The sequence below is a fragment of the Tupaia chinensis genome, unplaced genomic scaffold (assembly GCF_000334495.1).
Source record: "Tupaia chinensis unplaced genomic scaffold, TupChi_1.0 Scaffold145870_1, whole genome shotgun sequence".
Taxonomy (NCBI): domain Eukaryota; kingdom Metazoa; phylum Chordata; class Mammalia; order Scandentia; family Tupaiidae; genus Tupaia; species Tupaia belangeri.
Window position 1 is genome coordinate 1,198,514 of NW_006205727.1, and position 14,708 is coordinate 1,213,221.

The 14,708-nt window shown below is 35.2% G+C and overlaps 1 protein-coding gene across 1 annotated transcript in view; it reads right to left on the reverse strand.

Annotated features, from left to right (window-relative positions):
• Positions 1-9,517: 9,517 nt before the first annotated feature.
• ADAMTS20 (ADAM metallopeptidase with thrombospondin type 1 motif 20) overlaps positions 9,518-14,708 on the reverse strand; it is a 183,356-nt gene continuing 178,165 nt past the window's right edge. The window contains exons 38-39 of the mRNA XM_006168548.1: positions 13,002-13,106; positions 9,518-9,848 (exon numbers count right to left, since the gene is read on the reverse strand). Of these exons, the coding sequence (XP_006168610.1) occupies positions 9,759-9,848; positions 13,002-13,106 (195 nt within the window). The 3' untranslated portion in view covers positions 9,518-9,758. The remainder of the gene's footprint in view (positions 9,849-13,001; positions 13,107-14,708) is intronic.

Below are 14,708 nucleotides of genomic sequence, written 5' to 3' on the forward strand. Positions count from 1 at the left end.
TCTTGGAGTCCCTAACTTCTGACATCAGAGATGATACTTCTGACTGATGGAGTTGACGTCATGTGTCTCTGTCCCAGTTGAGCAGGTTCAAGAAAGCAAGTAGGAGATATTTTCAGCCTCTATGAGGGGAAACATGGTCCATCTGATAAAAATGGAACATTCATGACATACAAAGAGAGTGGTTTAGATACTGAACATCAAAATAAATGACGACTTTCCTCCCAGAAAGGTTTCCAGCAATATTTTAAATCATCTTTGCCTTAGATTCAATGCAACCTTCCTTTTCAGTTAACTTCTTCCCCAAACCCCAACTGGGATTTGGCCTGCCTATACTTAAACGATATAATGCCTTTGGGCTCCCCCCTCCCAATCCTGACTAAAAAGAACAGAAACAAAACTACACCACTTGTTATTTCAGAAGCTTCAGAGAAACTGCGTGTGAAATTACATACTCTGTGATGGCAGGGGCCTTGTTTGCAAGCTGAGTTATCCTTAGCCCAGTATCTACCTAGAGTTGTTTTCAGTAAATATATTCAGAATGGCTTTCCTAATTAGGCTCTGGAATACTGGATTCTTCTGAGCTGTGTATACTTTGTTCAGAGAAAACAGAGATATCCCATATGTGCCAAGTTTGACATACTGATAGTGGTTATCCAGGTAACTATACTAAGAGTTTTGAGAACACATCCAGATTGATTAGTTGGGAATGTCTGAAGTGATTCATGCCCCCTCTGGGTACCACGTAGATGAGGACTGGCTCATTTCTGGATACCTACCATCTCTGGGGAAGTATTTCTTACCAGAGATATTTTCTCTATATATATAATTTATACATAACATATATAAGATTGTATATATGTTCATGTTTATGTAAACATGTATATGAGTTTGTGTTTAAATATACACATTATATATATATATATGTGTGTGTGTGTGTGTGTGTGTATATATAATTAAATATATTGGATTAAAGCAAAATAGGGTCTTTTTTTCAAGACTCCTTTTAGGGAGTAATGGAAAGACAGAACAAAGCATAAGAATTAATACCAAGTCATAGACTAGCTGTCTCCCTATAAAGAGAGCCTTCTTGCTGCTATAATTGAAGTTGGTGACAGTCTGGCTTGACTGGCACCTTAACATCTTTTTTAGTCATCTGAGTTACACATTTAATGAAGCTGCTTAGAAAGCACTCAGCATTGCCACATCCTGTGGCATTCATTATGTGGCATCCTGAAACAGAAGAAAACACAGACAAGAGAAAAGAGCAGAGACTTAGGAAGAAGATCAGGGTGAGAAGGGGCTGGAGGGCACAAGAATGGCAAGCCCTGAATGATATCAACAATGAGAGATCTAATCCACAGAGTTGTGGCTAATTCTTTGCTAGAAGAAAGGTGATTCCTAATTGAGAAACAGGTCAGGAACCCAGTGCAAATGCTGACCAGAGATAGTGAGAGCATCAGATCTAGGTCAGAGGGCCCAAGGTGAGCTAAACTTAGTGAACAAAGTATGAAAAAAAAAAAAAAAAAAGACAGCTTCTGCACTAACCCTGGGACATTGTATCTAAAAAGGCATCACTCCCTCTACTCCCCTACCCCCACCGTACACACATGAATTGTTCAAATACAGTAAGATTCATTCACAAATGTATCATCTATGACCATACAGGTCACAATGGCAGGAGTAAAGATAGCTAACGTTTATGAACTTACTATGTGTGCCTGACCTAGTAGCAACGTGTCACATACTGATATTAGCGGCAACAACGTGAGACAAGTACTATTATACCACGTTTATAGTAGAAACAAAGGAGCTCAAAAAAAATTAAGTGATGTCTTCAAGGTTACAGGGCAAGCATATCTAAGCAGTAGAGTTGGAGTTTTCACCACAGAACCTGCCTTCTATTCACTATAATGCTTTCAAAGCTGTTTTCTGTATTTAAAATGAAGAGATGCAGCTAATGTGGCACTTTCTACTCTTCAAAGCATATTCATACAATTTTTATGTTAGAAAGGTAAGTAGAGCAATTTTTCCTCTATTTATTTTCCAACTGAGAATACCGAGGTTCAGATTGAGTGTTTTGCTATGAGACCACACAGCTGGAAAAGGCAGAGCACATCAAAAGCCCAGGTTTTCTTAACTACGAAACGTGGTGTACAAAACTATGAAAGGAACATTATCTTTGCTTTGACATATGTAAGTTGAAGAGTTTTCAAAAGGAGTAGAACTGTATTTTTGCTCACATTAAATTCTAAATAGCCTTATTCACTTTACAAATAGTAACTACCAACTAAAATACCAGACAAATTATACACATAAACTTTCACAGCTGGAAAGTATATTCGACGTTATTTATTTCAAATTCTTGATTTTACAGATGAGGAAAAAAAAAAAACTCAAGCAGTCAGCTTATTTAATGTCACCTTATTCATTACCACTACAGCCTGGAAAATGCTTGTCTCTAATCCAAGTTTTCTCTGTTTATAGAATAAAGATTTGCCAAAGCGGGGAGGGGAAACAACTTCATCATTTACTCCTAGAGGTCAAAGGAGATTTTATATTCTAAGGATATTCTCAGACATAAGTACATAAAAAAATATATGTTTCTATGCATGATATAGGTATGATATGGAGATGGTTATCAACATTAAATTGGACGAAGGGCAATTCAAACGTAGTACGCAGAATGCATCATATCTCAAGCTCTCCAGACAAACTCAGAAGAAAATTATTTTAGCATGTTTTTCTTTATTCTACTGAGGAATAGTTATGAGTGGCCAGTAGATGCCACTGTTGTCAGTTATATTTTTTCAAGTTTCAAATATAGAAAATGAGGTGCAGAAGAAATAGGGTAAGCAGAATGTAGGAAACACAATTACAGTTATCTCTAAAATATTAAGTGAAAATGGTGCTACATACTTGGTTCTTATTATTTACTTTTTAATAAAATATTTAATTACATGCTTGGCAACTATAACACATGCATTAAATTATTAGAAAAAATAATGAGAAATAGTTTTTTAAAATTGAAAATAAATAATCATTTTAAAAATTAGAAGTTTATGCAATGACCAACATTTACTGATAGCTACATTTAGTAGCCAAGATAAATTCTAGCCTGACAAGTGAGATCAAAGAAGAGTAAAATAAAATACTTTTATCTCCCTTGGTTGATATTGTGACATCATAAAACAATTTATATTTATCAAACCAGTATTCAATTATGAATAAGTTGTGATTACAAAATAAAGATATCTGCAAAATATGTATAAAGAATTAGTTGCCTATCATCCATTCCCATCAATGTTTATAGGTGTTCTTAAGTCTTTTTTAAAAAAAACTAAAATATGTTAATTAACACAGACCTAAGAAACTGGATCCTTGAGAAAACAAGCTTGATGGCCACTGTCTCCTTCTAACCTGCCTACAAATTCCACAATGGGGAGAATAAGCATAGAACTCTCCAGGGACACATCTATCTTTCTGAACATGTTCCTGGGGTACTTGTGCACCTTATCTTTCTTATCCAATCATCAATTCCATCAAATATCTGTAAGTTATACTTCACAAAGAGTTTTTCATACATTTTCATATGGAACCAAATTCCTGAGTATTTTAATATAGTAATAATTAACTACTAAATTTATATTATCTCTTAGATGCTCTGAAAGTGGCTGTGAGAATACAGAATAGATTCTCTCCTTAACAGAAACACAGGGTATAGTATAAAGAAAAGCTTTGTATCTGATCAGTCCCACACTATGCAAAAATGTTTCTACCATTACATGAAGCGATCTGTAATATGGTGACACCTCATAAAGTTGTTGTAAGCCTTAATTAACATAAAAATATAAAGTATCTCTCCATACATGGCACAGAATAGAGGCTGAGTAAGTGCTAATTTTTACCAAGTTACATGATCTTGAAGAGTGATAAATGGCCAAATCCTATTTGCATAGAATGAAAAAAAGTGATATAAGAAAAAATAAAATACATATAAAATTTAAATATCATATTTATAGAATGATCTGGGAAGAACTTATGGAGGAGGTCACATATAATGCCTACTTGAGAGACGGTCGAGCACAAAGGGCAAAATTATAGGATAATATGTAAGCACCTAATAACAACTTCTAAATTCATAAAAACAAATGGGAGAATTAAAAGGAGAAATGGGCAAATCTACAATTATAGTTGAAGAATTGTTCATTAACAGTTACTAATAATAATTTACACTACAATTATAAAAATAATTGACACTATAATTATAAAAATTGTATCACAATAATTGATACTGCAATTAGAAAAAAGTCTGTAAAGACATAGAAAATACTTAAATATGATAAGCTAACTCAACATAATTCACTTTACAGAAGAATACACACAATTACTGCTCATTATTTGCAAGTGGATGTGGAATATGTACCAAGTAAAACACACATTGGGCAATTAACTAAGTCACAGCATCCATGGGACTATCTTCCTCCCTCACCAAATGCTATTGAGAAATCAAAAGAGGGGCTGGCAGGTGACACGGTAGTTAAGGATACTGGACTCCCACATGGCTGACTGCAGTTCAAGCACTGGGCCTGGTGGCTTGCTTTCTCACTTTCCCTCTATCGGGCACTCTGTCTCTCACTGGCCAAATTAAAATAAATAAATAAAATAAATAAAAACTTAAATAAAATAATTATTTTCAAAAAAATCAATAGAAAAATAATTCAAAACATGTCATTGTATTTGACAATCAGAATTTCATTTGTAATTTTAGTCAAAGCATAATTGGTGGAAAGGTGAGAGCTCAAAGCTATGGTGTAATAAGCCATAGCTTGAATGAAAGGTGAGAATGAAGAGACCATGAGGATACCTGATTCCCTCATGAATTTTTTAAAAATATTTTATTTAATTTTTATTTATTCATTCATTTATTTTAATTTGACTAGAGAGAGGCAGAGAGAGAGAAAGTGAGAAAGCAAGCCACTAGATCTGGGACTTGAACTGTGGTCAGCCATGTAGGAGTGTCCAGAGCCCTAACCACCATGCCACCTCTTGGTCCCCAGGAATTGTTTTTGAGAATTATTTTTTATTTAATTTTATTCATCATCATTATTTTATTAATTTTTTTTACTCTTTTGAAGTTGACCAGAGAGAGTCAGAGAGAGAGAAGGAAAGTAAGAAAGCAAGCTGCTAGGTCTGGGACTCAAACCATGGTCAGCCATGTGGGAGTCCACCTACCTTAACCACCATGCCACCTGCCGGCCACCCCCCTCAAGAATTTTGACATAGAGAGGAAGGAGAGAAAGAATACAGGTGAGACGGGGATGGGGAAGTGGAAATGAGCTATTTTCCTTTTAAAATAGAAGAAGCAAACATGGCTTTGGGTAAAAAGAAAGGACCAGTGGAAAGAGAAAGGACAGGGAGACACAATAATCTAAGGGAAATAAGTCCTAGAGAATTCAGAGTAGGAGAAAATAAAAAACTGAACTTGAGTGATTGGCTTTATACATGACCAGGTAAATCTTTTCTCCTCAAAGAATGGGGAGGGGAGGGACCAGCAGTTGGAGTAATGCGTATGTCACTGGATTCCCATGTAGTCAACCACAGTTCAAGTCCCAGACCCAGTAGCTTAAACTCATGCCAAGCACGTGCGCTTGTGTCAAGATCCTGAGAGGATTGCAGCATGGTCATCCTCCCTGGGGGGTGTGGGGGGGTGATTTCTCCCTTTCTGTCTCTGTCTCTCTCTGTCTTTCTGGCAAGTGCATGTGCCCTATAGCAAAAACCTCTCAAAAAAAAGAAAAAGAATGGGGAGGAAATATAAAATATGATGTAAGGAGGTATTTTTGTTAATATTAAACAAATATAGAACATTATTATATACTGAATATCAATATCTGCACCTAGTATAATGTATATTACCAAAGTGTGCTTTTTGACAAGAGATTCTCAGGTGCTTTAAATCATATTCACTTAAAACTGTCTTACTTTTATTTAAAAATGTTTATTTCTTTTTATGTTATAATATTTTATTTACATTTAATTCTTGAAAAATATCTTCCCTTTCTTCTTTCTTTCTTTCAAAGTGGGGGAGAAGATGGGGCATAGAGGCCAAAGTGCCAGGAAGTTGAAGAGACTCCTTTTCCATAGCTTGCTTTCTCTGTGACGTGGAAAGTAATGCTAACTACTGATAATCTGAATTGGGGGCACAAGGAGGCAAACTATTCAAGTAAAGCAGTACATTTCGAAATAGCTGCTGTGAGAAAAAAGAAAGGAAATTTATATCAACCCCAAAGTGTGAACGCATATTTTTCTTGTTCTCATTCTGATTGTTAAGTGTTAAAAAGTCCTTCAATTAAAAAAAATAATCCTGGGGCCAGCAGGTGGTGTGGTGGTTAATGTGCTGGACTCTCACATGGCTGACAGCAGTTCAAGTCCCAGACCTGGCTGCTTGCTTTCTCTTTCTCTCTCTCTCTGTCTCTCTCTGGTGAAGACACATGCCCTGCAGCAAATTAAATAATAATCATAATGATAAATAAAATTTTAAAATAGTTTTTAAAAAAATACCAATACAAGATTGAGAAAGATAGCAATTCTTAGATAAAGAAACCTAATGTTGGGGCCAGCAGTTAGCGTAATGGCTGTGTCGCTGGACTCCCATGTAGTCGACGTGGTTCAAGTCCCAGACCTGGTGGCTTAAACTCACGCCGGGCGTGTGTGCGTGCATGCCCAAGGTCCTGAGAGGAGAATGGAGGAGAAGGGACTGTGGCATTGCCATCCCCCCTGGGGGGATGATTTCTTGCTTTCTGTCTCTCTGTTTCTGTCTGTCTGGCGAGCACACACACCCTATAGCAAAAACCTCTCCAAAAAAAAAAAAAAGAAACCTAATGTCAAAACATATACGAAACAATCTCTTTCTACCCTAAGAATCAGATAAATATGAATTCAAACAATGAAATACCATGTTATACTCCATTCCATAAGGAAAAGGAAATCACTTGTGATTGAGGATGTGGTTAAACTAAAATATTCTCACCCTGCCAGTGATAATTTAGATTGACTTCACTACTTCGGAGAGTATGTTGGCAATTTCTTGAAAGGCTGAAGAGGGATATATCACAAGGATCTTTTTCCTTCCTTGGGACAGGATTCTATGTCTCCACAAAAGCCAGGTGACTGGCTTCCCTGGTCTGTAGGGGAAGTACATTCTCAGCCTCATTGTCTCGGACGTGGTCATGTGACTTGGTTAGGCCAATTGAACCTAAGTGGACATGAGTACTCCTTGTATGAACACAAACTTTGAGAAGCATTGCAAGTTTTTTTTTTCTTTTCTTTTTTTTTTTTTAAGAGGTTTTTGCTATAGGGCGTGTGTGCTCGCCAGATAGAGAGAGACAGAGAGACAGAAAGCGAGAAATCACCCCCCAGGGGAGATGGCTATGCCGCAATCCCTTCTCCTCCATTCTCCTCTCGGGATCTTGGGCACGCACTCACACGTGCCTGGTGTGAGTTTTAAACCACCGGGTCCAGGACGCGAACCATGGTCGACTACGTGGGAGTCCAGTGACATAGCCATTACACTAACTGCTGGTCCCAAGAAGCATTGCAAGTTTTTGTCAGCCTTTCTGCTCATGTTTCCTGTCATAAGAAGGAGCTGTTTCCGTCCAAACTGCAATAATCTGAATAAAAAAATGTTTTAGAACTTCTGAAGTGATGTCATAGTTGAAGACTTTTGCGATGAAGGATTCTTTTTTTCCATGTAAGGAAGACGAAAACACATGTTAATGCATCATATAAATATGTTTATTATCTAAATGTTCATAAATTATAAGATTTAACTATAAATGAAAACATTTCTGGAAAATGTTACACATTTTGTATTAATGTTTGTAACTGGTTTAAGGCACACAGTGCAACATACTTCTTTTCTGATACAGAGATCCCCAAATATTCGTTTAACCACATCGACACACAACTGCTTTAGTACCTTATATGGTACAATATAGCCTAATAAATGGGAAGAATAAAACACTTTGTGGGTAAAACTAGTATACTACTGTTTCCTGACAAACATCTATTAGATTCCAGTTTTTGGTTTACAGAATAGGTTACCACAGAAAATTATTATTAGTCTACCTATCTTTCAAAAATCACATTACCATACAATGGAAAAATGAATTAGCTAAATGAAAAAAAATTTTCTTAATTCCTGAGAATTTGCCCATGAGTTGTTAATATTTATACTGCCATGTTCTGGCTTTGAGAAATCTACAATATAAAGTAACTTGATATTTTTAATAAAAGTTTTGTTATGTAAACATAACTTTATGTTTACTAAAATAGAATCTTCAAAATTTCAAGAATTAACAGTATTTGATTAATAAAATACAGTACATAATTTTGAGAAAATACATTTTTTAAAAATGGACATATACACATAAGAGTTACAAATGCATAATAGAATATAAACATTATACAAAAATGTATTGCTCTTATAAGTACAATCAAATTAGAGGTAGGTTTTAAAAATAAAATTCCAATGTATCATCTGTATTATACCCACAAACTTTAATATTTAATAAACATGGATTTTTAATAAAATATTTGTACCACAGTTTTAGGACTATTTTTTTTTCACTGAAGCACCATAATCCACAATTAAAATGAAAGGAAACATAAAATTAAAATTAGGTATCTAAACTGTATCAGTAGAAAGTATACGGCTATGTACTTTTTTTTTTTTTTTTTTTTGAAGAGGGGTTTTTGCTGTAGAGGGTGTGCACTCACTGGAAAGACAGAGAGAGACAGAAAGCAAGAAATCACCTTCTGGAGGGATGGGTACGTTGCAATTTCTTCTCCTCCATTCTCTTCTTGGGATCCTGGGCATGCACACATTTGTGCCTGGTGTGAGTTTAAGCCACCAGGTCCAGGACTCAAACTGCAGTCAACTATGTGGGACTCTGTTGACGTAACCATTATGCCATCTGCTGGTCCCGCTGTGTACTTTCTCGACGTAACAATTTGCTGTTCTCCTGAGATTCAATTATGTTTATAGTAGTTCTGAGTAAGTTTGTTTTCCTAATTTTTAGGTTATCCATTTGAACAAGTAGAAGAATCCATTCATTGTACAGTAGTTTTCTAAGTAGAGATGCAGAGACTTACATGTGTGTTTCCTGGTATAATACAACGTGGTCCAGTCCAAGCTGTTAACAGTAACATTGTCTTAATTTATTCAAACATTCTAGTATTCCCTATCAAAAATTATTATGTTCTTATTTATTTACTTAAATTTACGTTTTTCCCATAGGGTGCGTGCACTCACCAGAGAGAGACAGACAGAAAGAGAAAAAGTGAGAAATCACTCCCTGCCCCAGGGGGGATATCTACACTGAAATCCCTTTTCCTCCATTCTCCTCTCAGGATTTGGGGCATGCACACACAAGCACCCAATGTGATTTTCCAGTCACTGGGTCCAGGGCTTGAACTACAGCTGTTCATGTGGGACTCCAGCACTTTAACCAACATGCTACCCTTGGCCCCAATTTTGTTCTTTTTAAAGATTCTGATTAGAATCACATATATCTGTTAAGTTTATTTTGAAGTCCTTGTAAAGAATAAGCAATGATTTGAATCCCTGGTGAGCACTCTGAAAAAAAAGGCAGAGACATTGTGGACACAGACATTTCAGGAAGTGAGTAAAGACATGAGCACCAGTTCTTTGCACGTCCCAGGCAGTATCTCTTTGGGGTGTATTTCCCTCTTCCGAATATTCATATTACTTGAACTGGAAGGCCAGTAGTCATGTGAGGAATACACTTTCCACAAAACCCTCCACACCTGCCATAGACTTTGGTTCCATCCTGAAATGGGAAGACACAGAAACACAGGAGAATCTTACATATGCTGGCATCCATGTGCATAAAGCAGAACAAAAAAATGCTCTGAACCATGTAGCTAAACTCATTCGCCACCGTTTCTTGTAACAATTGTATTTCAGGTCGAAGACCATACTGTTCAATAGTAGTTGAAATTGGTCATTAAGATGGTGTCAAAAAAGGAAATGGGTAACCTGAGAGTCAGATTAGCTACTTACTGAGTATAAACTACACTCGGATTAGACAATTCATCTCAATCCACATAGTTTTCATCAAGATAGCTTTTTGTTTCTATGAATCTATTAAAATCTCTCCCAATTTGCTACTATTTACATAATTTTATATAAGATTCTCTTAGGCTAAATAAAGATATTTTCTGCCCCATTGATCTAAAGTATCTCATGGATGCCTTAGAAACACACACTGGAGAAAGGTATAGAAGGTAGTAAAATGAAAAATAAGAAAATAATAACTGGGCTAATTTAGTTGTGTATATTATTACTATATAATAACATGTTTTTTTAAAAAAAAAGAACAGACTAACGAATGTTTTTCTGTGGTAACCTATTCTGTAAACAAAATCAAAATGAAATCTAATCAATTTTTGCCTGTTAGTAATATACTAGTTTTTTCTCACAAAATGCTTTCATCCCCCCATTTATTAGGTTGCATCATACCTATAAGCTACTAAAGCAGTTGAGTGCCAATGTAGTTAAATGAACTTTTGGGGAACCTCTGTATCAAAAAACAAGTATGTTGTGCTATGTGCCTTAAACCAGTTATAATCACTAATACAAAATGTGTAGTAGTTACAAAAAACTTAAAAAGTAGTCATTGTATGTAGAGAAAAACTTGAAAAAGGAGATTTTTCCTGAAGCAGAGCTCTCTGAGGAACTTCAGAAGTGGATTGAAGGAGGGAGGTCAGGAAATGACATGCCTTAGACTGAATTTCATCTTTAGGTCTCAAAGTCAAAAGACTGAAGACGTTTTGATACAATGAGACAAGGAGGGGGAGAAAAAGGTTGGACTCCTGTTGTTTTGGAGAAGGCAAGATACTTGTTTTCATCTAGGTAGCAAGGGTAGAAAGAGATTTTCCATCTATTTTGAGGTAGAAGAATATTTGAGACCACAGTTTTTTAATGCTTTTTCTTTCATAACTCCACAGAATCTGAGTAAACAGAGAATGGCAGTAAAAACTCAATTTTGTATACTTCTCATTCCCAAACAGATTGTTGAAGTGAAAACTCAATCTTGACTAAACTTACTGACAAATGAAAGTAAGTTTGTGTTTTTATAAGTATATTCGGGTTTCACAAGTCTTACTTTTATATCAGACACAAAATTTAAAGAAATATTGTCATATGTCACATTTTTTTGAAAGGTTTTTGCTATAGGGCATGTGCACTCGCCAGACAGAGAGAGAGAGAGAGACACAAAGACAGCAAGCGAGAAATCACCCCCCCGGGGGGATGGCCACGCCGCAGTCCCTTCTCCTCCATTCTCCTCTAGGGATCTTGGGCACACACGTATAAGTGCCGGGCGTGACTTTTAAGCAACCGGGTCCGGGACTTGAACCGTGGTCGACTACGTGGGAGTCCAGCAACATAGCCATTATGCTAACTGTTGGTCCCATATGTCACATTTTTTATCAAGGTAGAACTTCTCAGTGAATTAAATAAATTATTAAACTTTAGAATAAAACTTAAGTAAAAGCAAAATGAATCCTTTTACTAAATAGTCATAGCTACTGATGACCTTTGCCAGAATTCAGTCTTTATGTTTAACCCAAAGCTATCTAAAAGCTGGATACATAGGTTAGAATAGTCTATCCTTGTATCTGTTCAGAATATACCTTAAAAAAGTAATACACATATTCTCATTCTTCTGTCAAAAGGGATTAGACCTAAATATACTAAATAAATAGCTACATTTTGAAGGCCCAGTAGTTAATCCATACAAAGATATAATAAAAATTAAAATTATTAATGAAAGCACAGTTTCATAGTCTTCATAAACAGAATGTTTAAAGGCTATGAATATTATAATATTGATGCTTATTTGCAAATTGTGTCCATGTAAACACTTCTAGGAGTATAACAAAAGTCATTTTATCGAAAGAAAAAAGTCACAAAGCATGAGAGTGGAAAGGGGCTGTTCTTGGTGTTGATTCATGGGCATGACAGGTGAGAGAGAACACATGGAACCTAGATCCAGCGATACCCTGCATAGAGGCCACTACCTAAGGCACCATAACTCTTATGTACGAGAAGGCGTTCCATAAAGTGTATATGATAGTGTAACATTCCAGCAAGGAAATTAAATGGATTCTACTTTGAGTAATACATGTGTTATACTTAAAATATAAACAAACTAGCTATATGTATATAAATACTATATGATAAACTGTATTGATATGCAGAAGTAATATTATTTAAATAAAGATAGAGGAAAATAAGAAACAAAACATAATTAAATAATCCTAATTTTTGAAAAAGCCATGAAAGATATTTGTTAAATAGCAAAGTACTCCAACACCACCCCTATTACTAAATCAAGGTGCTAAAGTAATTTAACCCAAAAATTTAATCTCTGCCTTGAAATATTAAACTCTACAAGCCTTTAATAATTAAAAGATAGCTAAAACCACCACCTGTTCTCAAAGACCTACATTTCAAGTCATTAGCCCTAAGTTTGAGCTAGATAAAACATATAAACCCTGGCATTTGATATTTTATGTTCAGATATCTATAGCCCATGTAAGGATTTGTATGTGTATAAAACTATATATACACATTAATAAAAATGAACCAAATTTTATATCCTAAATTGTTGTAACCCAGTATACAATGGGTCTTCAAAGAGTTCATGGAAAACATGTATTATGAAAAAAAAAAAAAAAAAAAAAAAAAAAAAAAAAAAACTACACACAATCTTCTATTTTTTCCCACCAACATAAGTTACTACTTTAATCCCATTTTGCCACAGACTGTTGGACATCCCCTTATATGTAATATACCCATTATGTGGAATGACTCTTTAGTCATCCACATCACATAACCAAGTGTAAGGTAGAGGAGCTCTCTCGCTTGTTCACAGCACAGAATGTGTCAGGTGGGCTTTCGGTCCAGCAGGACTTACTTGTGATCTGTGTATGATGACAGAGGCATAACTCCCCTGAGCAAGCCACTTTGCTGTGCTAGAGATCTTCATCCCCGTTCCTGCCAAATTAATGCTGAACTGCCCCTGGATGGTAAATAAAACAAAACAAAAATAGATGGGACTCATAAAATATACAAGAGTGCTCTTAACGGAAAACATCTTGATGGAACTTATAGAAGGAAGGACTCCAATTACTTTTCAAGAATCTTCCTTTATCGAATGAAAGAATGTTGACATCAGCTTGTGTTAAAAAAAGAAAAATGAACATTAATATTTTGAGAACTTCATTACAGATAAATCTTCTCAATTACAAATAAAAACTGAATTAATACCACATATTTTTTTCATGCAGAAGTAATTCTATCTGATTTTAGAACTCTGCAACTGGACGACTAGAGTTAATGGTCTTGGAGCAGTTGGAAAGTCCTGACAGAAAAGGTATCTACAGTGAATAACATTCACCACACTTCACCATTTCTCCAGTTTCAAGTTTTAACCCTTCATTGTTCACTTTTGTGATGCTATGCCTCGTCAATGTATTTCTTAGAAACTTCTATCGCACATTCTCCTTTTTGGTAAGAATATAACTTCCTTATCTTTTACTCACAACCGCTGGGTGTAGTACTATTGTCCTGGCTATTATATCCTTACAAAGTACTCAGAAGGGTATATGGATACATATGCTACATGCTTTACACACAATATATTGTGTGGGCCCCCTTGTGGCTTTATGAACTAATTCTTTCAAGTACAAGAACTATTTTTATATCAAAATAACTTTGTTCAGAGTTAAATTTCAAATACCTGTGAATTGAGAAAATGGGTAACTAAAATGTGTAAAATTTGTTTTATATTGATATGATTTTACAGCATGTATTTATACACTGAAAAGCAGGAGTACATGCTAATTCAGCCTACCAACAATGTTCAGTATGCATATGGACTAAGAGTAACATTAAGGCCTTTAGATCACATTATAATATCCCAATGGACTAAGAGTCAAGAATCTTGACCAAGACTGTGATGACACCCTAGGGTTTATGAAAGAAAATATTATCTCGTTTGAAAGCAAAGCCTAAATAAACTTTAAATATATTTATAATATGAATTTTTGCTATTGTCAAAAACAGATATCAATTTTATTTAATGTTCATTTCTTAACCACCTTATATGCATATTATTTAAAAACAAAATTAGGATTCAAATGCATTCTTAATGCAATGACAAAAAAATGGAGAATTTTTATAACAGAGATAATTAATTTTAGATAAATCCTAAAGATGTATTAAGTATATCACTTGCTTATAATTTTAGGAAACAACCTGCATGATAGCTTCATTACTATGTTTCAAGGGCCCAGAATAGGACCTAGGTACTCAGTAAGTGTTTTTGAATTAACAAATTAAGTATAGCGTTATAAATGTTTAATGGTAGCATTATTAAAGTAAATCCATAAGCCTTCTGACCCCAAGATGATGAATGACACTAACACTAGACACAGTCGTATTTTATGTTGGTAAATATTTGAATGTGAAAAAAATCCTTCTTAGGGTACACTATTTAATGTTAGGTCAATCTGACACAGGTTGGATACTTTTTCCCATATTTCCTCACAGAAAACCCTCTCACCAAAAACAATTCCTTAAAAATGGAAATACATTCTGTGAAGTAGTTTTTTGTTGTTGA